Source organism: Strix uralensis, chromosome 3 (genome assembly GCF_047716275.1).
Source record: "Strix uralensis isolate ZFMK-TIS-50842 chromosome 3, bStrUra1, whole genome shotgun sequence".
Taxonomy (NCBI): domain Eukaryota; kingdom Metazoa; phylum Chordata; class Aves; order Strigiformes; family Strigidae; genus Strix; species Strix uralensis.
In genome coordinates, this window is record NC_133974.1 from 125,880,639 (window position 1) to 125,901,540 (window position 20,902).

Here is a 20,902-nt window from a genome sequence, read left to right on the forward strand (position 1 = left end):
CTGCCCATGTATGACTTACAAATTGTGACTGGTATTGTGGTTTGGTATGTGAATTTTATGAAACCATCAATGTAGAGGTTTCCAAAAAGCCTGTCTGACCCCATGGTTGTGTCTTTGCCTTCTTGCTTCCTATCTGAAATGCCGAGAAGATACCTGGAGGAACGCTAGACCAGCAAGCTAACAGAGATGTCCTCTTGAACCTTAGCCTGTAGCCATTCAAACGTCAGCTTTAAATACAGAGATGGCTGCTGCCTAAAACAGGTTTTCTGAAATCATCTGAGGTAAGTGGTGGTTGTCAGAGCTGTGGTGCCTCGCCATCTGAAACACATGAAGCTTTGAGACCCATGGAAAAATGTGGAATGATTGCTTGTCTTTAATGAGAACTGAGCTGAGTCTTAGACTGAGTCCCAGCTGACTCAAGCCAGACATTATTACAGCTTGTGAGGCATTATTACAGATAAAGTTTCTTCCAGTATTTCAACAAAGAGATAAAAGTTGGAAGAAGTTCTAATTAAAGTTCAGTAACTTCTGTTTTTCTACCACCATCGACCAATCTGGCCACATGCTTCCCAATTTCTTAATAATTTCATCTTTTTTTTAAGAGGAAGAGAGTTTTGGGGACAATGTTTCTTGCTTCTTCCTTCCAAAAAGCTCTAGGCAGGCGACACACATTTGTCTAGTTCACATGAAGAAAAGCAGTTAAAAATAAATTTATAACAAGAACTGCTGCTATTGTTGTAACTTAATATTTGCAAAGGAAATCCAATTATGGCCAAAGATCAGATTAGTCCTTTCCTTTTTTTTTAATCCCCAGTTTGTCTGATTAAGATAGATATAGTTATAGGGAAGTGCTTTGGGAGTTAGTTAAACAGAAGACAATGCCATTTTGTTCTGCTGTGAAATGAATGGTTTGAGTTGAACAGGTTGTGTGGTACAGCTGTGCTAACAGGTCATCTTTAAAATACGTAGATTGAGGTTAACTTGTTGAAAATCAAATCTCTGCTCTCTTCCCATTATGAGCATTCAAGCGAACATACGAGTACGTTGTACCTCTCAAGAGTCTCGTGAGCTGTGATGTGCATGGAAATAGCTTGGCGAGCTGACAGCTAACTTGCTGTTCTTGCAAGTTCCTGCATCTTGGATGTTAGGGTCGAGCTGTCATGCTGTGGAAGATACCTGTGGTTTTAAACTGGGCAGGCGGGGCAGCAGCTGGAATTTATTTCCACATTTTTAAAGTTATCCTCATGATCGTAAGGGTTGGGTTTATCAAAATATATGCCAGGGATCAGACAAATTACAAACTGGCTCTGAAACCTAGGACCAGAGATGCAACGCAAAGCCACTCCACAGGTTTGGGTAACAAGACTTCACCATCTCCACAGGACAGTGATCAGCAATGCGATGTAAATTACTGTAATTACTGTGTCACCAAAACATGTACACAGTCAGGCAGATCTGGATTCCCTTCATCGTGTTGTGCTAGAGTATAATTAGATGTCGATGCCTACAGCTACTAGAGTTTGAGGGAGGCCAAAAAACATTCATGACTCAAATCTCGCAAACCGAGTAGGTTCCAACCAACAGCAACCAAATCGTTCAGATTGAGCTTCTCTGGTACTGCATCATTAATCAGCTCAAGTAATTTGACTCTGAGCATCCTGAAGGCACCAGGCTTTGTCCTTTTAGCAGTACTATTCTCACCGAGGTAGGAAACCCGTGTGGCCAAACTCAGTATGAGATCTTACAGAAGGGGAACGTGGTATTTATTTACATTTTAAGCTGGTTTTACCCACCTGCACACGTTCTCTTATAGATTTCATTCACTCGTGCTCACAAGCAACGAGAGACATGGTTGTTCAAGTGGTCTGGTCCTAATAACTTACATGCAACATACACAATGAGGGATGGTGGCTGTCAAATCTTCACTAAACCTCCCGGTTTTGGGACAGTTCTTTAATAACCTTTAAGAATAGATAGTTGTTTTGTGGTGATCCTTTGCTGCAGTCTCTCTTCCTGCTAGGTTGCCAGGAGAATGAATGGGTGATGTGATATGCTGCCATCCTTCTCTTATCAGAGAGGAGGCTCTTTCACGAATGAGTTGTGTGTGCTATGGTCTTTTTGGTGTGCACACCTTCTGGGCTTGACAAAAACAACATAGTCTCAAATTTTTTGCTGAAAATGGTGTCATTTGTTACAAATACAAGGCATTCTTAACCCCCCCGCTGCTCTGCTATTTCTTCTGATGCTTACATAAACAGATTTTCATTCATACCAACCCCAATATTTCTTTTACAAATGTCTGCACTGACAACTGGTTCCTGCAGATCCCAGCTCTGGTTTTGAAGGGCTTCTTGGTTCTGCTCAGGACAACATACAAATGACAAAGGGCCAAGACATGCCAGCAGTTAGAATGAAAACGAAACCCCTCACATTCCCCACTGAAAGCAGCAGTAAAATCTCACCTTTAAAAAGTGAAATTAATCCCAATTATTCATTGTCTATTATAATTCACATTAATCAAAAGCTGCTACCACCTCTTGACCATCTGGCTCCTATTTATTTCACAGCAACGTGTCACCTTCATCCAACAAGAGGAGAGGCGAAGCGTGTGGACCACACCAACTCCATCCCATTCATCCCTCTCTGCACCACGGCACTTAGCCCTGATCTGCAGCTGTGTGGGTGTTTTAGAGCCTGGACAGAGGTAAGGAGATGCTTTGGGGGAACACGCAAACTTGAAACACCTGCCTTTGTGGCTGGGTCTCCTGTTGCGGTCGGTCCAGCCAGGCTGTTCGTGGTGTGATGGGTACATCGTGTGGCCAGAAAGGAGAAGTGCAATTTCTAGTTGATCGTTTTCTTGAGCTTAATCCTGCCGCTCTGTCCTGCTGAGCAACCAAGTGGTAAAGAGCTGCAATTGCCCAGCTGCTAGCACTGGAGTTCGTTACTCTGCGCTTCAATGTTGACACTAAAATAGCTGTGACACTAGTTTTTCCTCTGTTCTTCATTAATCCTGCCTTACACGTTTCATTTGTCAGCTGTCTTGGGTGTGCTTAAGTCATATTTTCATATGTGCTTCTCTGAAATCAGGAAGAAAAAGAAGCAGCTACCACCTTTAGGAAATATTTCTACCACTTTTAGGAACTAATTAATAATAGTGCGGTACTAGCAATGAAGATCTACAAGAGTGAGGGAAATTTTGCAGGCTTTTGATGAGTCTTCAAAGATGCGGTTTAACATCTTTGTCAGCAACACAGACAGTGGGATCGAGTGCACCCTCAGCAAGTTTGCTGATGATGACAAGCTGCGTGGTGTGGTCGACGCACTGGAGGGAAGGGATGGGCCATCCAGAGGGACCTGGACAGGCTTGAGAGGTGGGCCCGTGCAAACCTCACCAAGTTCAACAAGGCCAAGGGCAAGGTCCTGCACATGGGTCGGGGCAATCCCAAGCACAGGGACAGGCTGGGCGATGAGTGGATTGGGGGCAGCCCTGCGGAAAAGGACTTGGGGGTATTAGTGGATGGAAAACTGACTGTGAGCCAGCAATGGGCACTCACAGCCCAGAAAGCCCAGCCATGTCCTGGGCTGCATCAAGAGCAGTGTGGCCAGCAGGTCAAGGGAGGGGATTCTCCCCTCTACGCCACTCTGGTGAGACACCCCCCCTGCAGTGCTGTGTCCAGCTCTGGGGCCCCTAGTATAGGAAGGACATGGACCTGCTCGAGCAGGTCCAGAGGAGGCCTTAAAGATGATCAGGGGGCTGGAGCACCTCCCCTGTGAGGACAGGCTGAGAGAGTTGGGGTTGTTCAGCCTGGAGAAGAGAAGGCTCCAGGGAGACCTTATAGCAGCCTCCCAGTACTTAAAGGGGGCCTACAGAAAAGGTGGGGAGGGACTCTTTATCAGGAAGTGCAGGGATAGGACAAGGGGAGCTGGTTTTAAACTGAAAGAGAGTAGGTTTAGATTAGATCTAAGGAAGAAATTCTTCCCTGTGAGGGTGGTGAGGCACTGGAGCGTGTTGCCCACAGAAGCTGTGGCTGCTCCCTCCCTGGCAGTGTTCAAGGCCAGGTTGGACGGGGCTTTGAGCAACCTGGGCTAGTGGAAGGTGTCCCTGCCCGTGGCAGGGGGATTGGAACTAGGTGATCTTTAAGGTCCCAACCCAAACCGTTCTGTGATGCTGTGACTCTCAAGACTTTGTAAAGAAGTTAAAGCAACATGGCTGAGTTTGAACCTGCTTATTTAGACATTACTAGAGCGACTGTCCAGCTGAATGACTGGATTCCTCAGGGGCTTACCATAGGTCCAGGACTATAACTAGTTGATTAGTGAAGCAAATGTTGGAACAGAGAAAAATCTGAAGGTCCTACCTGGAGGAGAAGGTCTGGGAAGATGAAAAAGAGCAGGGCTGAAATTCATAGCAACATCGGAAAAATTGAGAGAAGGTCTGGGCAACAGAGGCTGCAAAGAATTAATCTAGATGAGCGTAATTAACTGCACTAATTCTGGTGGGAAATGGTAGATTAAGGAGCAGGATCAGGAAGTTACGGGCAGTCAGAAGCATGAGTCAAATGCCCTGCGCTGTGAATAAGGCAGATACTGTACCAGGGTATGTAAACAGGAACACAGCCTGGACTACATACCAGTTTTGCCTAATCATAGCCAAGCCCGTGCTGAAGTTTTGGACCAGTTTTAGGTGTTGAGCTTCAAAGAAACATGGCCCAAAGAGTGAGAATCAGGAGGAGAACAAGGGGAACGGTCCAAAATGTGGCAATCCTGACCTCTGGGGAAAAGGAAAGGGTTGTTAGCCTCAAGAGGAGAAGGACCCTTCTGTACAAACACCTTTCAGAGAGGGGTTAGGTAGAGCAAGTGCACAGTGAGCAGAGTCCTGAGCAGTTTGTACAAAGATGGCTCCTGCCCAGAACCATGGGTGAGAGAGTTGCCAGCCAGCCTGTCCTTGAGCAAGGAATGTGGTGCTGTTGGGTTGCAACATATGTATTTTTATAAATCAGTGCCTGAGCAATTTTAACACAGGAGAGGAATAATGTCAATCACTTTGATGTAGCCAACAGAAGCAAAGAAGGCTGTGGCAGCTCCTTCCCACCTTGATGAAAACACTGGAAGATAGGCAGGTATACTAACAGGTTACATGTAATATTAACTCTCTGGCTGTCTGAGGCACAGCATCAGAAATGGAATAGTTTTCCAAATGCAGGAAAATCCTCCCCAAAGATCATGCCATACTGCTGGCCAAAAGATGGCAAGGTGATCACAACCAGTTTTTCTTTTCACTGCATTACTCTATTAATATTGCTAGCAATGCCCTGGGAACAAATAGGTCAGGTCTAAGCCCCGCATGTGCTGACATCTCATCCATCCCAAACATTTGCATTGTGAGACTGAAATTTGATGCCAAAGATAGTGCAGATGCTATTGCAAGAGCATATGGTGCACATCCAGGCATCAGGTTTCATCGCAGAGTGTTAACTGTCTGGTTTGTAGTGTGAGACCATTCAAGGTAGAAAGAAACTATGAACTGATGTGTCAAAAACTTTGGATAACAGCACACGATCAGTTATAGGCATATTAAAATGCTGGGTACATACAACTGGTGCTCCTGACGGATCTGGTTCTGTACAAAACCATGGATATTCCCACCAAGAAGGTAGAAGTTTTTGAAGAAAATTGAGTCTTCCTATCCCAGCTTCTCATATACTAGAAATGTACCACTTCCAAATCTGATCATCATAAGCAAGCTCTACTTCACATCATCACTATGGGGATTACTGCTGAATGACTGCATCCAGAGATGCGGTGAAATAATTTGTCTTTGCTGGAGAACCTTCTTGCTGAAAAACACAAGGTTGAAAGAATCCTGAAGTCTCAAATCAGCAAGAAAATATCCATGTTAGTCTTTGCCAGCCTTGAGTGACTTTGGGTGGGAGTTTGGCTGGGTTTGGCCCTGTATTATAGATCAAATAAGCTAGTTTCTCTTCATCAAAGTTCCTATCAAAGAGGGCCAGATGCCAGTGGAAGAAAATCGGTATCGTTTCCCTGAATTTTTAAAATAATCTCTCCTTTAGATCACCAGTTTATTCCTCCCTTGTTTACTGACACCCTCTCAGCATGCGCCCAAGGAGAGGGGAAAGATTTTGCGGTGCTCTGGCTGTTCTTGTAGACATCCTGGCACTTGTTTGATCGGAGGCGGAACAGGACGCAAACCTTTCCTGCCGGGGCTGAGACCGCAGCCGAGTGCTATTCAGCTCTGAGAACAATGTCTGGCAGCTTGCAAGTAATTTAAACCAGCTAAAAACAGGCGAGCCTGGGTATGAATCATGACCCATCCATGTTTGCTTCAGCCTTCCGACTCGCCTGAAATCAGCACGGCTTCTATTGGCAGGCAACCGGCTCCCTGGAGAATAAGCAATAAACAACATTTTAAAAGAATTTTTCTTTAAAGAAAAAGGGCTTTGCCTGCATGAATTCCAACAAAAAGCTGACTGTCAAAAGCGTGCATCTGAGACAGAGGGATGTGCAGCCCTCCAGAAGACCTGCTGTAACATTCATCAAATAAACTTCAAATACTGAAATATTATGCAGGAACAGAGATGGTGTGGGCTTTTTCTTGGCTGTGAGTTCTTCTGAGAGCACTGTACCATGTTATACCATGGTGTTACAGCTCTGCTTTTTGAAGCAGTCCCAAAAAAGATACTCCCACTCTGTTTCTCTAGAGAGAAAAAGTAAGATTCTCCTGGATGGTAACTGGGGCTGGTTCCCTTGAGGTCAGTAGAATAAACCCGGGTCATAACAGCTGGGAACCTGTCCCATAATAGACAGGGTGGCAGAGCTGAAGCACGCTGTGGGGCCGAGGAGTGTGGCCAGCAGACTGAAGCACTAGCCCAAGGACTTGGGCTACCTGTGCTGTTCCCCTCACCCTGCTGCCAGCCTGCTGAGCAAAGCCGAGATGTCTCTTTGGTCCTTCATGGCCTAAAGCTGGCAGCAATGTCATTCATAAAGTGCTTTATCAGATAACTACCTCTAAGAAATCTCAGCGTTATCTAAGAAATAAGCTCCAGGAGCAGATGATGGAGACAAAAAAACAATCAGCCTATGGATAGAAATAAGAGGAAAGGTCTGTATTTTCTGTGGGACACGTGTCGGGATATGGCTGCTCCATCCACCAAAGAAGGTTCTGGCTGGGTACAAACCCCCGAGCAGCCTGCTGCAAAGCATGGCCTGAGGATCTACCCAAAAAGCTGCCCAAAGGGCAGAGCACGGCTGGCAGCCGGCCCTCGGACACACTCTGCTACATCGGAGGGACGCCCTGCACCAGGACTTCCTATAAAAGGGGCTTTGCCTTGTGCTTTAGGATGCTGAAATCCATTTGCCATTACACCTCCAGACATTGCTCCTGCAATACCATTTTTAGATGGTTTTCCACCCCAGAAACAGCACAGGAACACCCAGAGAGGAGCAGAGGCTGCCAGTGCACAGTTTGGCCCCGGGAAGGTCAATAGCACGGCCAGCAGGGACAGGGAAGGGATCCTACCCCTGTACTCGGCACTGGTGAGGCCGCACCTCGATGACTGGGTTCAGTTTTGGGCCCCTCACTACAAAAAGGACATTGAATGACTCGAGCATGTCCAGAGAAGGGCAACGAAGCTGGTGAAGGGTCTGGAGCACAGGTCTGATGGGGAGCAGCTGAGGGAACTGGGGGGGTTTAGGCTGGAGAAGAGGAGGCTGAGGGAAGACCTCATCGCCCTCTACAGCTACCTGAAAGGAGGGTGCAGAGAGCTGGGGATGAGTCTCTTGAGCCAAGTAACAAGTGATAGGACAAGAGGGAATGGCCTCAAGTTGCACCAGGGAAGGTTTAGACTGGATATTTGGAAGTATTTCTTTCCAGAAGGGGTTGTTGGGCGTTGGAATGGGCTGCCCAGGGCAGTGGTGGAGTCCCCATCCCTGGAGGGGTTTAAGAGTAGAGTCGACATAGCTCTGAGGGATCTGGTGGAGTTGGGAACGGTCAGTGTGAGGTTAATGGTTGGACTGGATGATCTTCAAGGTCTTTTCCAACCTTGATGATTCTGTGATTCTGTAATACACAGGAGAAAAGGACAGTATGTAGGAGAAAAGGAAACACCCTAAAGTTGCAACAAGCCCCTCAAGGGCACTGGAGGTGACGCTGCTCCAGCCGTGGCAGCGGCTGATTTGCTCGGCCCAGGGCCGGAGCGGTCCCGGAGCGGAGCCCGGCGCGGCGAGGCCGCTCCCCGCCCAGCGCCGGGGGCAGCGCCGGGGGGCGGGGCCCAGCGCCACGCTCCGCTCCCATTGGCTGCCGGGCCGTAAGGGCGCCCTTGTGGACGTGGCGACCCCCGCTCCCATTGGCTGGGACGCGGGAGGGGGCGTGGCGGCGCGGGCGGCGGCGGCCGCCGCTCGGTAGGTGCGGGCCGGGCCGGGCCGGGGGCTCCCGGGGGCGGTGGGGGGAACAGAGGAGCAACCCTGGGTGTTGCCGTGGCCGCCCGGGGGCGGAGTGTGGGGGGAAGCGGGCGGCTTTCCCTGTGGAAGCCTGTGGCGCGTTGCCTCCGTGTCTCCAGCAGTTCAGGGCGTCCCCGGGGTGCGGTGCCTCCTCGGCTGTATTGACTTTATTTGGGGATGTTTTGGTTCATCTGCCGTTTTTTCAGCTGCGGGAAAGGCTTTTGGGGCGGAAAGCATGCAAGAAAAGGGGCAAAAAAGTACCAAAACTCGGATCCCGCAGGCCTGACAGGCGAGAGCGGTGTTTTTTTCCCTAAAACAACAACAACAAAAACCTTCCCGGCAAAACCAGAGCTGGTGGGAGACGGAAACTCGATCAGCGCCTGCGGCCCGGGTTGAACTCCGCCAGCCGAGGGATGCCCGGGGCGGTGGGATGGCTCTGCTTGGGACAGAGCTCTCCTTGTCTGCTGGGTTTTGTGCGACTCTTTGGCAGGCAGATTTCTTTTGATGACGTGAAAATGTCCAGGGATCGCTTTTCTTGAGAGATCCCCGTGGACCTTCCCCTATTGAAATGAATGAAAACAGCCACTGTCTTCTCTGCGAGCTAAAAAAACAGCCGCGGGTACCATTTCTGTGCCGCCCCACCGCTGGTGAGACAATTGAGGGCTCGGGTGTAGCAGGGCTTTCTGGGCCTTTTCCTGTGGTTTTAAGGCCAGTGGAAAGTTTCAGCTGGAAAGTTTCCGCTGTGCCTAAATCGGTCGCCGTCCATCCCTCTTTGGAGCTGTGTCAGTCTTCCCCACGGATTTGGGCTGCTTCTTCCCGTCATGAGGGTTAATCTTGATGTGTCACCACTGGCAACCTGACCTCTGAATTTTTGCGTTTTTGATGGAAAATGGTGAGAAGCCTTGTTTTCTAGATGCTCTTGTAGTTGGGAGTTGCACTTAGTGGCATTTAGCGTTTTCACTGTTTTTAAATATGACTTTTTGCCTGATCTTTCCGCGTATGGAATGCGTGTGACTTCCCCATCTACTTTGCATCCAAATGTGGTTGGATGTCCAGCTCTGCCTGAAATTAATTGAAATTAGGTGCCTGAGCTAGAGACTTTTGAAAATGCGGTGAAATCTCTGGTCTCTGAAATAAGCAGATTTACTCTCACTTGTGCGTATTGGCAGGTTTCCTCATTTCTCTTTAGCTTCCAGTTAGCCTCTGGAGGCTTAATGAACCTGTGAACCAGCATTTGCTCTTTTTTTAGACTGATGGCATCACAGAAATGTATATCACTGCATGCTGCATCCGTAAGATCAACAGATAGTCTTGAAAGTTGAGAATAGTTCAACCTTTGTGTTCCTGCATATGGTTACAAAAATAACATGGGTTGTTAAAAACAACAAGATGGGTTGTGACCTATAATTTTTTTTAATCTTGCTTAACACAAGTTTTTCAGATTTAAGGTCAAGCTTATATATGTTTTTTTATAATTGTGTTTACTGGGCTGACTGACACATGACTCAAGCCACTAAATCTGATGGAGATAATGATGTTCAACATCACTTTGAACTTAATGTGCCATTTTCTTAAAAATGAAGAGGTACCGAGGTCAATCATTAATTACTGCACATTCAGTTTAAAACTTTAAAGTTTGCTTTGATGCCTTGTTAAGCTTTTCTCTCTTTTATATATTTTTTAAAATCACTACCGAGCAACAGAACTGATTGTTGAAGCATTTATGTCCTAAGCTACAGGTGTCCAGCACCCTCCTCTCTATTAAGATTTATATTTACTGGATAATTTTTGGATGTACAGTGCTGCCAGAACGTGTAAGGACGGATTAGAGCTGGTGAGATGCCTGTTCATGTCATGATAATTAGTGATGATCTCTGCTGAATCACCTGCTTCTTGTCACAGAGGAAAGCACCCAAAATGGTGAATTTGAAGGAGGCTCTTAGGCTCTGAAATGGATCCTGGAATTTAATATGTGGTAGCTTACAATTTGTCGCCCCGGTGGCATTTTGCTCATTAGGTTTTGGTTGGAGGAGGAGGAATCCAATCAGTGAGCATCGTTTCTCCTTGTGGCCAAGGCCCTGGCTTTTAAAGCTGGTAAACAAATACATCTCAGGGGCTTTTCGGAGCATTTAAATCACCTGGATTTGGCATTTGATTCACTGATACTTGCTTGTCTGACTCTCTAAACAAAACTGATTCAGAGGCACCGAACGGGAGTCGGAGAATGCTGGCGGGTAACAGGGGGCTGCCTCCTGGGGCTCGGGAGACCTCTGGCCTTAAAAATCTATGTGATGTGTCTGTGAAGAAATCACGCACATGCTCTGCAGGAAACACACCTGGGTTCAGGAGTGGTTTGGGTTACTCTTTCTGTTCACATCAGAAATCTACCTTTTGTTAAACAAGATATATATGCTTACATATATTTGAATGATATATTGTTGTATAATATGTAGGGAATTTAGCGGGTGTAGGTTTATCAATCACATTTATTGCAATTACCATGTGTTTTTGTTTGGATATACAGCCTTTTTTGGGGCGAAAAGGAGAGCAATACCATTGATTTTAGGATAACACGATGTGTGTAGGGTTGTCTCTGGCAGCGACTTAAGCAATCAAGTGGGTGAGTCGAGGTGTCAGCAGGCACACGGCTTGCGTGGAGGGCTGGGAGGGCCCAGGCTTTACTCGCCCTCTCCGCAGCTGCTGCCGTGCTGAATATAGCTGCCGGGCAGTCGCAGGGGCTGCCGGCGCTTGGGGAGGGGGAAGGCAGCTGCCACGGGTTGTGCTGGGGGTTCGGTCTCCCCTGGAGACCCGGCGCGTCGCCCCGCTGCTCTTTGTTCCGTGCATGGGCTCTGCTCGTGGGAAAAACCCCTGTCGCCGGAGGGGTGGGTCATGATAGGAGATCGCCACAAAAGAGCTGACGGAGGGTGTGAGTATCAACTTGTTTCCCACTTCCAAGTATTGTTTGGGAATACTTTCTTTCCTCCTTTTTTTTTTTTTTTAATTTCTTTTCAAGTTGAGTTTGCTGTTGATGCTCCCTTGGCTGGCCTCTCCATCGCCAGCCCGGTGCTAGCTGGATGAGTAACCACTGCCGGTGTTTTCTTAATGCTGGTATGGGCTGGAGTTGCTGGAAGAGGCTTCGGTATTGCCGGTGCCCCGAGGATGCCCGCCTGTGACCCAGCAGAGCAGAGCCTGTGCGTGGGGATTTGGGCAGTGCCAGTTTCGATGCTCTGCGGGGGTCCTGCAAGGTGTCATTTACTTTGAGAGTATTTTTGAGTCCTGCTAGCTCGGCGAACACAGGCAGAGGCGCTCAGCTCTGGCTGGTGTTTGTAAAACAAGATCTCCTGTGTGCTGCTCTGTTGGGTCTCCTTGATTTGGCCCATTGGTTGTCCTGCTGCAGCTCTTCACTCGCGTCCAGCGTGGGCAGCAAGAGGGTGATGGTGGAGCATCTCCGTGGTGGAGCACCCAGGGTTCAGGCTTTGAGAATAATATTTCATGTTAGAAGGATTTGCAGCAAGGTGCAATGGGCTTGGCTGTACAGCACGCTTGAAACTGTGTCATTGGTTGCGCAAGTATTTCCATTAATTGATTTCACTAAGAGTTAATTTCATGAGTTGAGATAGAAGCTGCAGAGCTAAGTGCCAAGTTTGGGTTTTACAGCCTCCTACTTCCCCCTCTCATTTTTTATATATACTTCTCACTTCTGGGTGGCTTCCATTTCAAGGTTTTGAAACCCTCAGCTTTCTACCCCGACAGCCGTCAGGGCTCAGCCATACTAATAGGTGCTTTACGTCCTAGTTAACCATGTCTCATTTGGGCCCAGTAGCCTCATGGTGCAAAAACTGTTTGTGAGATTGGCCATTAATTCAGGCGACAGTTGCACTGTGCTGGAAAGGTGTAAAGTACAGGTTTGTTCTCAGTGCAGCCAGAGCTTTAATTAGATTTTCCCTGGGTGTCATGTCCTCAAAACCAGAAAACGCTGCTGAGAGGCGAAGGTTTGCTCTTTCCTCTGTCCCGCTTGAGACACCGAGATGCAACTTTATGATTTTTGGGGTCTGACCCAGAACACACTTCAGCTCTTTGTTATTAGAGACACCCAGTTTCTTTACTTGGCCTGGAGACAAAGGGGGGATGGTGAGTTGCCGCTACCACGTGTTGTGTATTTCAGAGAGCCTGAGGCTCGTCATCGTCTTGCAGAAGTTCTGTCCTGATGGCCGTGGATGTGGGGAAATCACCTGCTGAAGCCTCGCTGAGCGGGAGGGCTGAGGGCGATGGTAGGTGGGACTGCGCAGACGTGGAGACGGACTACCCAGAGCTGGCTGACAGCCTGCGCCGGCTTTTAGGGGCAGAGGAAGCCAAGCCCTGCCCGCAAGGGATGGAGAGCGTGGCAACGAGCAGACATGGTCACCTGGTCACTGGTGTTACCCAGGGAGGCTCGAGGTACCGCCAAGAAGCGTCTTCAGCATCTGCATCCAGATTTCCCAGAGCAAGAACAAGCCTCTCGGAGACAGAGACATTAATTTATAGAGCCGCTGACGGCAGTGATGTGCCTCGTCACGTCAGCCACCGGTTCCTCTCCTCAGAAGAGCAGCAGGTGAGAGGGTTGTACGTACAGGGGTTGCTGCATCACTGGGAGGTCCCAGCCAAGGTGGGGACTGTCCTAGCAAGGGCTTTCCATCTCCTCCAGCCAGTGTGTGCACCCCAGCCCTGGCCTAAGCGGTCTTGGGGGGAATGGCTTGGGCTCCAGCACCTGAGCTGTTGCCTCTGTTCCGGTATTGCTGCCGTGGAGCTGGAAAGTTGCTTGGGATGGGGCTCCTTAATTAAGTGCCTCTTGCTGCCCAATGACTCACACAGCTTCCCAAGCCCTCGGGATGCCTTTCCTTAAAAACAAGCCCCACTCCGGGCTCCAGGCAGCTGCGTACTGTCCTGCTGATGGAACAGAGTTCCCCTTCCAGCCTCTCTTCATGGCAGGTCTGAGGCTGGCCGTTTTGTCGCCATCTCCCAGCACAAAGGAGCCTTTTGTCTGGATGCAGTGCTTCATTTTATGCGTCTCTCTCTCCCTTTCCTTTTTCCCTGGGTCCTTGAGCAGGTGAAGGCATCGGGCTGTTGGGAGCCAGCGTCCAGCCCTCCCAGCCGGCGCAGCTCTGCCGGGGAGAGCATCCTTGCTGGCAGCTGCCACGATGCCCGCACCAGCCGGCGGAGCCAAAGGCTGGGACCTCAATCCCCATTTTCCTCCACCCCCAAGCTCCTGCGACCCCAAACCCCGCCCAGCCCCGAGAGCGCCCAGCGGAGCCGCTCCGCATCGAGCTTCTCCGCTCTGTCTTCAGAAGAAAACGGCCTCTCTGAAGAGCCGTCCCGCAGCTTGCCAGCCAGCGTGGACGTGCCTTCTCCCGCGGCCACGGCCGCCGGGGACCTGTGCTGTCGGTGGGGTGCGGCGGAAGGCAGGGCACCGCGACCACCCAAGCCCTTCGGTCCTCTGCTTGACAACCGCCCAACCGCGGAGCGCATCAGAGGGATGTCATCCTACCAAGCTGATTACTGGGCCTGTGCCATCCCGGATTCGTTACCCCCGTCTCCGGACCGTCACTCGCCCCACTGGAACCCCAATAAGGAATACGAGGACTTGCTGGATTATGCTTACCCACTGAAGCCAAGATACAAGCTGGGAAAGATGCCGGAGCCTTTCCTCCATGACTCAGGAATAGGTTTGGACAGCTTTTCTGCTTCCCCTGAGGGCACGTCGAGGTCCACCAGCATCTACGGCCGAGGTGGGCAGGCTCGGGGAAGCGGAGAAAACGGACGCTGGGGGTTCGTGGCTTCTGCAGAGAGGTTCTCCACCCCAACGCCTGGAAAAAGAGGCTGCTCGGGAGCTGGCTCGTCCTATGAACCTTCAGCTGCTGCAAAAACATCCTTCACAAAGAGTACTTCGTCTTGTCCTTCGAGAGGTTTTGCTAAGGATGTAATGAAGGATTCAGCTGGGCCGGGTTCATTTTGGCACCCTGCTGCAGATGGGAGAAGCTGGTGTACCAGAGGGAGCCCCTTCCCAAACTACAAAGGGCAGGCAAAAAGCACCAATAATAGGTTTTTACCTACAACGCAAGTGCTCCCCCTGAGGCAAGAGTGGGAGAGTGATGAAGAATTTCTCTCCCTGCCTCCAAGACTGCGGGAGCTGGAAAGGCTGGCTCAGTTTTTGACTGATCTTTCCTTAACTATAAGGATGCCCAGGCACAATGACCGTGACCTTCCACGTCACAGCGACAGCAGGCAGCCCCTTTCATCTGTGTTGGCTCCTTTCAGGGAAGCAGGTGGCAGGGATGAAAGAGGGAATATTGAGGATTGTGCAGGGCTGCAACACCCCTGCAGCTCTCGAAAACCCAGCTGGGGAAACACTGAATCATGTGGCCAGATCCATAGGGATCCTCTGTGGCGGCTTCATCTACCGACCGGTCTCAGGGACACGTTGGATGGGACGTACCTACATGAACCGCGGGTCAAGGGACATCCGAAGAAGAGCCAGCAGAGCGAGTCCCTTGCCCAGTGCATTAAGGTAGGCTGAGACCAGAAATAAAGATTCTTATGGGAAGATCTCGCATAAAATGGGCCTGTGTTTATGGCACAATTAATTAAGGCTTCCCCTTCTGCGTGATGTTTGGTGTCTGGCAGCTGGTGGTAATTTTTGCAGGAGGCTCACCAGAGCAGATTAATTTCTCCTGGTGGAGCAAGAGCCCATCTCGCTTTTGCCAGGGCTCAGCATCACGGGGCTGGGCTCAGTGGAAATGTGGTGCTCGGCTTCCCACAGCCCACCCGTCCTGCAGGGCCGCTGCACCGGGGGAGCCGCGAGAGCCGCGTTCAGGGCTGGACCAGCATGAAATCCGGCGTTTGCTGCCTGCCTTATCACTCTGGCTATTTAGTGTGGCATGGCCAGCCTTTCCCTTCAGCCCGGGCTCACTCATCTTCCGCAGACTAGGTCCTGCTTAAGGGTATAATAAGGCCAGGCAGAACTGGTGGGGTTTCTCTGAGGTTTCCTGGTTATTTTGTGTATTTTTACTTTTTGGGCAAGTGGTGCCTCATGACCATCCTGGCACTGGTGCCGTGCTTCCCGCCTTCCCCTCCATCTTCTTCCCTGCCCCAGCCGCGGGCAGAATTTGGAAGCGATGCTGAGCTGTTTGCAAGAGAATAATTGTTATTATGCATGTAGCTGCAAACACCAGTGCAACTCTTTCCCCCTCTTGTATGGGAATAACTCTGCCAATTTAAAACGGGTCAGCGTTAGGGTGTATCTGTCACCCCAAATTACAGTACCAGGGAGAAGCAGCTCAGCTTTATAGCAAAACCCCGACCGCAGAGCAGGAGCAGGGCTGGAGTCTGACTTCAGTGAGAGCAGAGACCCCTGGGTTTTGTGCAGCATCTTACAAAAATAATCCCTTACCGAGATGCTTTAAAAATAAATGAAAGCACTTAATTGAACGAGACACACCCCTGGGGAAAAGCAACTGCAAATTAACTTGCACAGCTCTGCTGAGGAGGAGGGAGTCTCTTCAGCTGGGAGGTGGTGGAGGCAAACCCCTTCCTTCAGCCTGGGTGCCACTGGCTTCTGACACCTCTCCATAGCAGCCATTTCATGGTGCCCCTCAATTCTTGCCACACTGTGGTTTTGGGGTGTGTTTAGGGGGTTAATTTGCTTTTTGCCCTTTTTTTTTTTTCTGTCGACCCTTGGTTTCCCCAGCTTAGGGATGTTTGTGTGCTGAGGGGAGGTGGGCGCCGCCAGCCCCATGACAGGAAAGCAGGAGGGATCAGGTGCTTCCTGAAACACCTATTGCTGTCCCTGCCATACTTTTGTTGCAGAAGTAGAAAAGTAACCCCTTTTGTTATGCTTCGTTAAGTAGATGTTTTGCTGCCAGCTGGAAGAGCTAATTCGTTGGCTGTACAACGTCGCGGACATCACCGACAGCTGGGTACCACCCTCGCCAGACACCGAGAGCGTGAAGGCATCGCTGCACCGCTGCTTGGTAGGTATCACCGTCAGCTTTTCCTCCCCCTCTTCGGTGCACAAAGTGAGACACCGCTGGCACGTTCCAGGTGGGTGATACGGGGCGCGTCAGGTGTGCAAAGCCGAATTGGGGAACACCAGGAACCTGCTCGGGGCAAACTGCTCCCCGGACAACCTGCCGCGGGTGTGTCTCTTCCAAGAGCCCTTTTAAGCAGTGGTCCTCTTCTTCCCTTCCCAGGAGTTCAGGAAAGACGTGGCTGATCACCGGAGCCTGACGGAGAGCGTGTTGGAGAGGGGAGAAGCTCTCCTCGACTGCATGGCATCGAATTCGCCAGGTGAGGAGGAGCGCTTGAGCAGGGCTGGTCATGGACACAGCCAGTGGTGCTGGATGTAGTGTCTGCCCCCCAAAATCACTGGCCCTGTGTGTGCAGGAGTGGGAAAGTGGTGGGCAGAGTTCGCTATTCAGCAGCTGTACGGGAACAAAAAGGGTTTCACACCTCCATTGCTGTCTGGAGACGTGGGAGGTGAGGAGACTTGGAGGTTTGAAGCGATTAGTCCCAAACTGCAGCATGCCTTGACCCTTGCCTTGTGCTGTGCCATCCATCACAGAATCACAGAACCATCTAGGTTGGAAAAGACCTTGAAGGTCATCCAGTCCAACCATTAACCTCACACTGACCGTTCCCAACTCCACCAGATCCCTCAGCGCTATGTCAGCCCGACTATTAAACCCCTCCAGGGATGGGGACTCCACCCCTGCCCTGGGCAGCCCATTCCAACGCCCAACAACCCCTTCTGTAAAGAAATACTTCCTGATATCCAGTCTAAACCTTCCCTGGCACAACTTGAGGCCATTCCCTCTTGTCCTATCACTTGTTACTTGGTTCAAGAGACTCATCCCCAGCTCTCTGCACCCTCCTTTCAGACAGCTGTAGAGGGCGATGAGGTCTCCCCTCAGCCTCCTCTTCTTCAGACTAAACCCCCCCAGTTCCCTCAGCTGCTCCCCATCAGACCTGTGCTCCAGACCCTGCACCAGCTTCGTTGCCCTTCTCTGGACACGCTCGAGTCATTCAATGTCCTTTCTGTAGCGAGGGGCCCCATCGTGGGTGGTGGATGGGTTTCTGCCTCTTACGGGTCCCTTCACAGGTTTTTCTCTTAGCCGCAGCGTGGGCAGCTCCCACCGGGCTGCAGGCTGCTGTCAGCAGGCAGCTGGGAGGAGATGCTTTTGCCCAGCACGGGAGGTGATTTTCACACTCTGCTCGCACTTGGTGCATTCCGGGCAGTGGCAGCAGCCGATCTGGGGAGACAGCCCGGCCTGGCTGGTGGCGCGGCATGCCCAGGGCAGCGACTCCGGGGATTGGGTGCGTCTGGCACAAGGGATTTCCGAAGGGCGGGCTGCGTCTGCAGTCACCAAAGGGGCTTTAGTGGTTGAAGGCTGTGTTACCGATGGGCTTTCTTACACAGGCCCCAAGGTTTCCTTTGGGAGCCCCTATTTCTGTATCTTCACTCTTAACCTGGAGCCTCCTAGGTTGCTTTTCACTTCCTCCAAACTCTGCATCACAATGTGGATGGGATGAAAATCAGCTTATTGATTTCTAATACCCTATTTTCTTCAAAATTTTGTCCAGGCGAGTGCAGCTCTGTCTTACTGCTCTTACAGACGTTGAACTAACACCTCCATCATACGCTTTGTTTTCCAGCTCTGAAAGACACGCTGGGATTGATCGCAAAACAGTCAGAAGAGCTGGAAACCCACGCGGAGCACTTGTACGAATCTGTTCTAGCTGCCGTGGGTCCTGTGCAGGGCAAGGATGGGATGGAGGATGAGGGGGTGCAGCAGACAGCAGCTCAGTGGGTAAGCAGGGGGGCAAACCTGCCTTTCTGTGGCAAGGGGAGAGGGAGAGCAGCGTAGGAAGATAAAACACTTTAAGTTAGCAAACACTATACATCAGGCTTTATTATTATTTCTTTTAATCTCGTGTTTGGAAAGCCTAAAAGGAGAAGGCGGCCAGGGCGCTCTCAGAATGGATGCCACATGGTCTGTGTGTCAGGGGAAGAGCTGTGTGTCGGTGAACCAGCTGATGAAACCCAAGAGCGTGCTGAGAGCGACGGCAGCTCCTCGGAGAGACCCGGGGAGCCGGGAGGTCACTGTCAGGCAGTGTGGGGCGGGGCAGACAGCTGCTCTACCGAGATCGCTTGGACAGCAGAGGGAAGATGGGAAAGGGGTATTTTTTTGGTTGGTTGGTTGTTGGGGTGGGGTTTTTTTTGCCTTTTCTCAGTGTAAAATTCTGCTTGCCATGTCGTGGTGGGAAAGGGAAGCCAGCGAATTCAGGTGAAATGACTAGACTGTTTGCTGATTTCTTGAACATCTTCCTTCAAATAAAACTGCAGACAGAAGTGTTCCAGGAGGGCACGGCAGGAGGGTGAGCATGGAGGGGGGGGGTACATGGTGTTTGAGGGCAGTCACGGCAGCTGGGTGCTGCCACAGCCCTCAGCCACTCCTGCTGTGACCAGGAGTCACTGTAAAACCCTCTGTACGAAATGACTGTGGGTGTCAGCAAGGTGCTGGGGCCAGAGGTGCAGGAAGGCTCCTGACATCTTCTGAGCACCAAGAGGTAGGAATTTAGGAACTGCAGGATAACCTTGGCCCCCACCACCACTACCCTCCTACTCCCGTTAGCTCAGGCTGTTGATTTCCCCATGGCCCATTCCACGGCACGCCTTAAAATTCAGAGTGCAAAGAGGAAAAATTATTTCCAGTGCTTTAGAGGAGAGTGACAATATCTTAAGTAGCTTGGGTTTGGTTTTGTTTTTAAATTGCTAAACATATGTAGCTGTATCCTATACGCTAGCAAGTGTATGTGGAGGTGATTTAAATATAGCATAGGGGGTTTTCTTTCTTTCTGGCTTGCAGCCAAAGCACAAGTAGCAAACTTAAATCCATTTTATTTCAGGTGCTGCCTCTGTCAGACCTGGGCTTTGTTAGCCAGTCTCGGGACGGCTGAGAAGAATTGCAGCCAGTGCCAAACCACCTCTTGCAGCGATGCCAAATAAATACGTATGATCACTGTGTTCAGAGTTAGCCACCTCGGGGCTGATTTCAGTTTGTGGGTTTTTTTAGGGTTTTTTTTTTTTTTAACCGTGGCTTGAGAAAGGCAAGCTGTACAGCAGTTCTTTGGCTACTGGGATGTCTGGTTAATAGTGCTGACTGCTGGGGAGTGTTCTGAGTGAGGAATGTACAGCTGGCCTTTTTTTGGTTTGTTTTTTAATGTAGCTTTCCTTTTTTTATTGAAGTGGCCTGTTCCATGTATTAGCAAAACGTCAGGAACACACAGGTTTTTTAAGAGTAATCCATAGTATGCTGTGCAACTCACTTCTAAGTAAAGCCGTGTGATTTTAATAGCCGTGTTCTCATGTTTTGTTTATGCTCTTCAAAAATAGGTGCTAGAAGCCAAGAAATAGCAACTCCTTCTGGTTCTTGGGAGCAAACTGAACTCATGTTTATAATTACCCTTCCCTGCCAAAGCAGAGCCTATTTAACTTTCAGATTTCTTATGCATAAACACAAAGAGCCGATATGCTCCCTGAATCTCAATAAAACAGGTGAGCATGCTCAGGGAAAAAACACCAGTTATCTACAAACTGCTGTTCCCTGTTACTTGTAGTTTAGTGCTGTGCTGGGTTCCCTGGGCGCAGCGTTGTTCATCACTGCTCACGAAACACTCAGAAAGGGTTTCCAAACCCTTCCTGCAACAGAAAAGAGCAGCTCCAAAGCAGCGCCACGATGTTACAGCCAACTACAGAATGTTGGTTCTTGGGCTTTAATTAACCTTTAAACTGAACGGTGATCACCCTGTTCTGGCACAGAATGCATCATTTCCTCCCATTCTTGTGAACAGAACAAAGTGAAGTTTCTGTGCTGCACAAGAAGGTGAGAGCGTCGTTAAACTGAGGCAGGTAATTCACTGGGTCTTTCATCTCTCCCATCTTCCAATTTTTGTCATTGCCAAGTGATAGATCAGTGTAAGTTGAACAAAAAGGCTGAAGCGAAGTGACTGGTTACAGCGAGAACCGTGTCAGCAGTTCCTGTACCTACAGGCAGTGGGCGATGCTCAAAGGCAGCCCGGAGCCGGGCAGGACAGCAGTTACACACAAGGAAATGCTACCTGCTGCCTGTTTGCCACCACTCACAAGGCTTAAGCCTGATCCCTTGTGTCAAAGGTATTTAATATTTCAGACAAGTGCCCTCGTCCAGGATTTTTAGGCCTGCTCTACCCTCTTCCACACCCTTGAGCCTGACAGCCACAGACTCTAGCACTGAACAGGACAACAGTCATGACTTAGGGAAAAAAAATAAAATAACCACCAAACAACTGGTGTAGCCCAAGCTGGTTTTGCAATGCTTTTATTACTGTATATATTAACATTGTTTTGGATAGTATGTAGCAGGCATCTTGA

At 49.8% G+C, this 20,902-nt stretch overlaps 1 protein-coding gene across 1 annotated transcript in view; it reads left to right on the plus strand.

The window, feature by feature from the left end:
• CEP68 (centrosomal protein 68) overlaps nucleotides 1-19,844 on the plus strand; it is a 28,331-nt gene extending 8,487 nt beyond the window's left edge. Inside the window, exons 2-9 of the mRNA XM_074864334.1 lie at nucleotides 150-281; nucleotides 2,568-2,704; nucleotides 12,652-13,048; nucleotides 13,544-15,001; nucleotides 16,341-16,463; nucleotides 16,683-16,779; nucleotides 18,145-18,299; nucleotides 19,399-19,844. Of these exons, the coding sequence (XP_074720435.1) occupies nucleotides 12,665-13,048; nucleotides 13,544-15,001; nucleotides 16,341-16,463; nucleotides 16,683-16,779; nucleotides 18,145-18,299; nucleotides 19,399-19,449 (2,268 nt within the window). The 5' untranslated portion in view covers nucleotides 150-281; nucleotides 2,568-2,704; nucleotides 12,652-12,664 and the 3' untranslated portion in view covers nucleotides 19,450-19,844. The remainder of the gene's footprint in view (nucleotides 1-149; nucleotides 282-2,567; nucleotides 2,705-12,651; nucleotides 13,049-13,543; nucleotides 15,002-16,340; nucleotides 16,464-16,682; nucleotides 16,780-18,144; nucleotides 18,300-19,398) is intronic.
• Nucleotides 19,845-20,902: the final 1,058 nt, after the last annotated feature.